Genomic DNA, 9,007 nt, shown 5'->3' with positions numbered 1-9,007 from the left:
TGCATTCGACTTTATGGAAAGCGTGCATGCCTATTATTTTAGAAATTCATACACAAAATCTGTCAATTGTTACACTTTCATCACTAGACCACTAACAAATGTAAATTTAATTTGTAGAAAGGGTGTATTTGCACGTGTGCACATTGCATGCATCTCAAACTTCTTTGGCGTTGGTAGATCAAAATTGTAGATATGTAAACCTTGTGGACACGGTAATGAAGGAGTTCGATTTGGATCCTACAAAGGTAGCAGTCTCATTGAAGTACACACTGAATGACGATTTGCCTCCAATTAGAATCAGAAATGACAGTAATGTGCTCTCTTACATCATGCTCAAGGATATGGAGCGCGAACCTACTAAATACCCACTAATCATTGATGTTACGGAGGCAGAAGTAGATAAACTGTCTATCACACTCCAGTTAATCCACATGCTGTTGGTGAGTTATCTACGTTGTAGGATATGGCATCAGACATTTGCGAAGCAGCAATTGAAAATGTAAGTCACATTTATGACAACGAAATCCCAGTTGATTATGTTGCAGATGGTAGAGAGGTCGAAGAAGGAAGAGTCTTCTGTGATAAAGATATTTTAAAGTTAAGTCTGTCACTTTTTGCCATACAGAATATGTTTGAGTTTATGGTGGAGCGAGCAGACAAGAAAGAATATGTTGTGAGGTGCTCACAAGAGAGATGTAGTTGGATATGCAGAGCATCCAAATGGGGTAAAACAGAACTGTTTAAGATTCGGAAGATTGGTAGTCACACATGTGCATCAAATGTAGTGCTGGGGTCACACAGGCAACTATTAGCTACAATTGTGTCCTCTAACATCAAGTACAAGTATACATCATCTTGTACTATATACACACCGAATGATATATGCAGTGATATGTTGCATACTTATAGGGTTTATTTAAATTATTCGAAAGCGTGGAGATCTCGTGAGCAAACCCTGAAGATGATAACAGGTGATCCGACCGATTCGTTCGGTAACATACCAAGGTTTTTCTACATGCTTCAACAAAATAATCCCGAGACGGTCACAAACTTGGAGGTTGACAGTCACAATCACTTCAAGTATTGCTTTATGGTACTTGGTGCATTAATACGCGATTGGAAACATTGTAGGCCTGTAATTGTGGTTGACGGTAGGTACTTGAATGATCACTACGGAGGTACACTTTTCATAGTGTGTACGCAAGATACAAGTAACAGTGTATTCGTCATTGCATTTGGGATTGGAGATAATGAGAACGATAAATCTTGGATATGGTTTTTAGAAAACTTGAAAAAGGCGTACGGGAATAAAGAAGGGCTATATTTTGTATCGGATCGGCATAATAGTATAAAGAATGCAATAGAACATGTGTATCCGGGAACCTATCATGGTATATGTTCGTACCATTTGCTGCAGAACTTGAAGTCACATTTTGGGAAATCTTGACAAAACATTACACAAGCTTTCAATTCAGCTATCAGAGCTTACACATTGGAAGAGTTTGAATATCATATGCGGCAACTAGACACAATGAATCAGAAGATTAGCGCTTACCTGGTATTGCAGTACTTCAATATAATTTTCCACAAAACATTGGAATGGTTACATATTGTAGTTATATGATATTACTCAATGCAATACATATTTGCAGGCTGAGGTTGGACCTGAAAAGTGGTCACGAATCCATATGCCAGAAAATAGGTATTCAACAATGACATCGAACATCGTGGAATCAGTCAATGCAGTCACAAAGATAGCCAGAAATTATCCAATCGTATGCCTACTGGAGTCATTACGACAAACTACGCAAAACTGGTTTTGTAAACACAGAGACAACGCGTATGGGACTTTCACAAAGTTGACAAGCAAATACGAGAACAAGATCAGAAAAATAAGTATAGATTTAAAGAACCTGAGGGTAAGTTTTAATTTTGACGATAACAACTACTCATACGACAGCTGCATGAACTAATATGACTTGAAATTCACATCTGTGATAACATATGTTTGTATGCTTATGCGCCTTTTATATATGTGATCTCAACTCAATACATGTGACATTTCTATACAATCCTGTAACATTAAGCTGTGCAACTACATATGACATTTTCATACAATTCTGTGACATTAAATTGTGCAACTGTGACTTGCTCAGATATATAATTTGTGACATACACCTGAAGACTGTGACTGTTGGGTAGATACTTGTTTGAACTGACGTAATTTGTCCATTTGATTATATTCTCCCAGGTTTTTCCTTCCAACCAGTCAGTGTTTTCTGTTAGCAGTGATATGACAACTTTCGTTGTTGATATTGAAAAACAGACATGCATATGCAGGATGCTACAAGTTGATTTGTTACCATGTCCACACGCATTGGCCATAATTGCAAATACAAAAAGGGATCAATATACTTTCTGTTCTTATTATTACACACGTAATGCATACTTGAACGCATACGAAGACTCTATATATCCTGTTGAAAATCCAAGTGAATGGACATTGCTTAAAGAAGTGCTTCATGAAATTATCTTAGATCCTAACCAGAAACGGAGTTGTGAAAGGCCAACTGAGAAGAGGAAGAGATTATCCAGAGAAGGGAAACCAACAGTGAAATGTGGGCGCTGTGGAGAACATGGTCACAACCGTAGGAGATGCTCCAATCTTGGCCCATTGAGCTAATAATTGTCAATGCAATACATTCGCGATGAATATATGTGACCATTGTGTTTTTAAAACATTCATTTGTAATACAAGATTGACGTCATATGCAATCCATTGTTTTTTCAAGTGTGTAAAATCTTATTTGAATCTGAGTATTTGTTTGTTAATACAATCATTCAGACATGGTCAAAAATTATGTAATTTAGTTGGCTGTAAATCCCTATTCCTCACATAGTAGGACCTGTGACCTGATATCAAACACATAAACGTTGTTATTGCATTGTGTGATCATTGCTAATTTAGAACTGTGACATGATGAATCATACAAATGCACGTGATCAAACTTCAAAGACGCGACCAATGGTTTGGAAAAAAAAATTGAGATATGACTTCGTAACAACTCTGTGACCAAAATATGATGAACATGTGACCTAAATCCTATTTAAATGTGACCAATAATAAATACATGTAATCACCAAATAGTTTTGGGACATAATGTGATGACATGTGACACAAAATAGAGTTATCTCTGACCAATAATGCAAAAAGGATTAAATTTGGCTCCCAAAAAAAAGTTATATGCTACTGAATTAAGTTATCTGTGATATTTTCTAACAATAAAAGATCATGTACAGTAACTGCTTGTGATTACGTAATCGGTGATCCAGTGTAAAGCAACTCATGATCTGTGACCAATCTTCAAATGTGACCATCCATGTGCATATAAACCCAAAATAACCTGTGACCAAAAAATAACAGTTCACGAAAGCAATTCCTGTGGAAGACAATTACTAGATTTTATAACTTGAAAAGTGATGCTGTCATATACTTCACACGTAAAATTCCATGTACATAGCAATAAGACAATCCACTTGAGAAACAACGACAAAAAAACAAAAAAAGTCATGTGTGTACAGATCACAAAAGCTACGAACTAAAACTTCATCTTCCGAACTCATATGATGTCATTCTATAACCATCCACTCCTCCATTAATCCCTGTTTCGCATGCTTCACGTACATCTCCCGATATTTGTAGAGTAGTGCAGTAATACCCAGTCTACACTTGTTAATGTCTAATCTATGCGGTATGGAACATCGTCTGTCACGGAGGATGTATAAAGTATACAAAATCACAAATACCCCGCAAATCATGACTGCAAAATAACAGTGAAAATTTAATGTTATGATTAAAAAATTATCAGATTAAACATACATAATATGTCATAAGAATTACCCATTTGTCTGCAGAGGTAGCGTACTATTGATGTACACCTTCAATTCCTTGGAGTCAAGTCCGTGGTAATTAGGGTCTTTTTTCGAAATTCCTAAAGCATTCATAAGTGCTGGCAAGATTTTCACATGTGGTTCAATGCCTTCTAGAACATTCAGTCACGATATGTTTTACCTGCTGAATTGAATACTGTCAAGGTATGGCTTCTGAATTGTAGCACACCTAGCATCCAGTGGGCCTTGTTTGTGGGCGGCATTGGCATGAACACATGGTCAACATCAGCCCAAGGTATGCTTAAAGGTATGCTGTGACTAGTTATGACATTAACAAGACTCAACTCCAACATCAGAACCTAGGGATCCTTCATAAAAGTAGGGTATATGTCTTTTATTTTATGCTGAAACCAATAATTTATTGTTGTGGCTCTAAACTCTACATTCTTGTCATGTTTTGCAAGCTGGCGAATGTAGTAGAAGCACACATCCATGTGCTGTAATAAAAGGAAACAATAACATTAAAGAAACGAAAAGTCTACGAAAATGTGACCAACATGTGTATATGTGACCAATATATGAAAGTGTGACCAACAATGACATGTAAGTGAAGAAGTTAAAATATGAAGCTACTCTGTGGATATGTGAGAGCATAATATGGTTTTATTATACCATGCTATTCAAAGACGATTCCGTGTGTATAAGATTGTAGAACCATGACTTGTGACCAACTGGGAATGAGTCGATGACGAATGCAGGTTTGATTTTGTCATCCTCCTGCAAACACGAAATTGAATATTGAGTGTTGCGCTACCATGAATTGTTAAGTTACATTCTCAGATATATATAAATTGTACGTACTTGTTTTTGGGTTTGAAACCCTCTGGAACCAACTCATGAACGTAGATATGTCAACTTCTTCAACTTCGCCTTTGAAATGCTCAAAAACTATGACATGATCATCTTGTTTGAACAATTTACCTTTTCCAACAACGAACGGAGACTGCAGTATCCTTGCGGGCCTCGAAACCCGTTTGACTGGTAATTCAAAACGACCATCAGGAGACGTGGATCCTTGTATATTGTTGTAAAAGCTTGTTAAGTTTCACATCAAACATAGAAACTACACGTGAATAAGTTTTGAATGATCTGTGACCTATTAAAATTTTCTATTATTGGTATGTAGTTGATCTGTGACAAGTACAGAATGAATAATGGCTTTGTGAATATTTCTACCTGAACACTTTTGGTTGCCGTCAACACGTCAGATATAATGTAATCTACCTGTTTCTGAATGTCTTCAGAGTGTACGTCATCAGGTTGCGTATATCCGATCCCCAAATCGAACGATAGTGGTTGAAGACTATAGAGAGTACCAATGTCTTCACTTAGGTCTATCTTACCTTTTCCTTTCCTATCAACATATGGCTGCATTGTTTGCACCTATATCTTGGAAAAGAAGATTACTTGGCATGTCAATTTGACCATAGTGTGTATAATGAGATGTGTAAATATCATGTAAGTACCTCGTCGGTCTTATCAGAGCCTCAAGCAACATGAGTTTCCTTGTCTCCAACTCCGTGAACTTCTGTGCCTTGATCTTTTACTTTTTCACTAAACCGTCTCATGATCTCTTCCATTGAAGATGATATCATTGCTGACACAGTTTTGGATAGAAACTGCATGTTAGTTCGAATCTCCATCAAGTCAGTTTTTAAGACACCTTGCATTTGGATAATGGAGTTCATTTTTGTTGAGTGCACATTATTAAAGCATGACATCTGTAGCTTGATATCAGCTAGCTCCCTATTCAACAATTTATTGTCCGACTACAGTTTGCATATTTGCATCCTCAAATCATCATATGCCTGACATAACACCATAACAACACAAGTGTGATCAGTTGTATGGAAAAAAAAGGTTATATGTGACTTAGGAAAAAATGTTCTGTGATGAAAATGCAGTGGATATGTGACCTACATCACAGTGATCTGTGACCAATGATTTCAAAAAGGTAATATGTGACCTAAGACATTGATCTGTGTTCGTTGATTTCAAAAAAATAATTACATCCACTTACATGAACCCATTGTGGCATGTGAGGGGTTCATCTGGTGAATTATGAGTAGCTGAAGGTGCTTCATCAATTGGAGATTTTTCACGGGGGGTGAGTCTTGACGTCATGGTGGAGGATCAATGAAATCATCATCGTCATTCGACACATTAGGTTGTCCCATACTGCTGTCCGTTAAGAGGATCACTGACTTTCCACTATCACTAGCATTGCCGGCTGATTTCTTTGTCCTTTTTTTCCTACAGCTCTCACTTAACAAGTTCGGTTGAATCAGCTTCTGGTACTGGACATTGTTCATATATGGCATGGCCATTTCCATTTCCGATGGTTCCAGATCACAAATCACAATTTGCAAAAGTGTATATTAGTAAAAGTGTAATCATAACAGTTCAGTATACTGGTAATAAGGCTTACTGATGTATTACATCAACATTTGCAAAGCAGTCAGCTCCTTCCAACTGAGCAGCAGAAGGTTGTTCGTCTGCCATCCAATTCATGATTCGGGGATGTGTCTTCGATGTTCGTGTGACAACAATTCCATCTAGACTTGGAAAAGTCTCATAAATCCATACTTGAAAGGCTACCAACATAACTCGCAGCCTGTAATGTGGAGTTCTCCTACTCAACCCATCTTTCAGTGAACCTAAGGTAATGTCAAATAATAATTTGCCCCATGGGAATCTATTCATTGCATCGAAGTCCTCAACTAGGGTAAACAAGTAGTTGTCAACAACTTTCTTGTGATCTCTAGGAAATAGATAGGCAATGAGAAAATACAACGCACCCATCCTAGCAACGTCATCATTCGGTAGAGCTTCGACAAGATCTAAGTCCGGCATTTAACACGCAGAGAAGAATGTGGATTTGATGTCTTCATGTGTTACATTATCCACTTGAGAAAAGTATTTTCCCTTCAGTTTTGATGTCCTACTGTCATACATTTGTGTATCACACTGTCCATAACATCTCAAGCCTGTGACTAAACGGAACTCGGAGATGGAGAACCTCACATACCTTCCAGCCACATAAAACCACATTTCTTCGTTGTTCGGCTGACGAACCTGTCTCAGAAGGAAGAAGTGAATCAGTTGTGGTTGTATCGTGATCTAGTCGCACTATAGAAAATGAGCAAAACAAGTTCCCATCAATATACATTTCTGTGGTTGGCTTAAGCTCGTCTGAATGGTATTCAAGACACATTTACAGATTGAGATTGTAATTTTCCCAGGAAACCACCTGTCTTCTGGTATTATGAATTCCCAGGCCTGTATTGAAATTGCAGACAATGTTAAACACTTGTACTGAAAGAAATCACACACGGATGATATGTTACAACACAAAGATATTCAATTAATAACATGCTCTGCCTAACAGGTCACATATGCATACACTTGTACACTCGGGTCAGTAAGTTGAATAGGGTCACAGATCTTCATTGTTAGAACAATCAAGTCACATATTCAGTCAGCTCAGGTCATAGATCTATTCTTTGTTAGTACTTCCAATGCACATACATTCGAGTCAGGTCAAAGGTCACATTGTTAGTACTTTGACTCCACCCAATGTAGAAGACATCAAAATTAAAAGCACAAATTCAATCTCATACACATGCCGCATTGTCACATCACAGGTTAGTTTTCAATAAAATGAATAAGGTCACAGATTAGATCAATTCATTGTTAGCACCTCCGAGTCACATACACTGAGCTTAGGTCACCGATCATCTACCATGGTCAGTAAGTTGAATAGGGTCAAAGATCTTCATTTTTAGAACAGTCAAGTCACATATTCAGTCAGCTGAGGTCACAGATCTATTCTTTGTTAGTACTTCCAATATACATACATTCGAGTCAGGTCACATGTCACATTGTTAGTACCTTTGACTCCACCCAACATATAAGACATCAAAATTAAAAGCACAAATTCAATCTCATACACATGCTGCATTGTCACATCACAAATTAGTTTTCAATAAAATGAATAAGGTCACAGATTAGATCAATTCATCGTTAGCACCTCCGAGTCACATACGCTGAGCTTAGGTCACAGATCATCTACCATGGTCACATACACTGAGCTCAGGTCATGAAGGAATTTCCATACACATAATCTTTACACCCAAAACCCTAGGTCATGCCAAATACCGAAATTACTTCAATCAACTACATTTCACAGAATTCCCAAATATCAAGTATGTTTTTTCATTGTTCGATAAAAAAATAAAAAAATTTGAGGAAATAACCTTGTTCGATCGGCCTTTTCGCTTGGTCACAGACGCCGAATGCGTTGGGGTTTCCATTGCGCTGTCCTGTGACCTCCTTTTATTTCTTCTTCTTGTTGTGTCTTCGAGATTAATAACCCGTTCTGCACCCTTAGATTTCTTCATTATATTGCATTTTTTCAGTATAGCGAAAGGGATATACTCCACACGGTGACTCTTGCACAAATTGAATTCGACAATGGTGAGATTGTAGGGTAACTAAATGGCAAAATCTGGATTCTGGATGGATGAGTTCGAACGAGCGAGTGTTTGGAGATGCCGAAAAATCGTGGGAGAACAAAGAGAGGGTTTGGAGATTACGTGAAATCGTGGGGGACAGAGAGAGAGAGAGAGAGAGAGAGAGAGAGAGGGGATGATTGATATGGTAGTTAAGAAAATTGTAATTTGAATTACGATAATTAAGGAAACGCGTCATCAGTTAATATACGCATCTACTAATTATTAAATGATAAAAATAAATATTTCACATTTAATAATTACATAAAACCCTGACATTTGCATAAAAAATTTCCCCACCTGATGTTTGCTTCCCAATCTTTATACACCTGGTACGGTGTAATTTCCACAAAAAATAAGCAGCCAAAACAGGCCCAAAAGGTGACCCGATCCACACCGTAGCCAACAAAAATCTGAAATAAATATGTTTGAAAACTTTCCCAAAAGGAAAAGCCTTTGACCGCCAGATTAATCTTAGAATGGTCCAAAATGAGCAGCAATTAATTAATGCAAACTCACCCAAAATGGAGGCAGCACTGACCGAC

At 37.5% G+C, this 9,007-nt stretch overlaps 1 protein-coding gene across 1 annotated transcript; it reads left to right on the top strand.

The window, feature by feature from the left end:
• Nucleotides 1-215: 215 nt before the first annotated feature.
• On the top strand, nucleotides 216-2,683 carry LOC111406634. The gene is made up of 5 exons (XM_023036023.1): nucleotides 216-395; nucleotides 461-1,391; nucleotides 1,476-1,558; nucleotides 1,653-1,919; nucleotides 2,252-2,683. Exons 1-5 carry the CDS (start codon nucleotides 216-218, stop codon nucleotides 2,681-2,683), a joined length of 1,893 nt encoding a protein of 630 aa, XP_022891791.1.
• The last annotated feature ends 6,324 nt before the right edge of the window (nucleotides 2,684-9,007 follow it).

Source organism: Olea europaea, chromosome 12 (genome assembly GCF_002742605.1).
Source record: "Olea europaea var. sylvestris chromosome 12, O_europaea_v1, whole genome shotgun sequence".
NCBI lineage: Eukaryota > Viridiplantae > Streptophyta > Magnoliopsida > Lamiales > Oleaceae > Olea > Olea europaea.
This window is presented reverse-complemented; position numbering and strand designations above follow the sequence as displayed.

What these genes read in the sequence shown, in the direction of transcription:
- LOC111406634 (XM_023036023.1), top strand. Translation starts at nt 216, where the DNA reads ATGAAGGAGTTCGATTTGGATCCTACAAAGGTAGCAGTCTCATTGAAG. An exon ending in GTATCCGGGAACCTATCATG is followed by an intron (nt 1,392 to 1,475) that starts GTATATGTTCGT and finishes CTTTCAATTCAG; the next exon opens with CTATCAGAGCTTACACATTG. An exon ending in AGAAGATTAGCGCTTACCTG is followed by an intron (nt 1,559 to 1,652) that starts GTATTGCAGTAC and finishes ACATATTTGCAG; the next exon opens with GCTGAGGTTGGACCTGAAAA.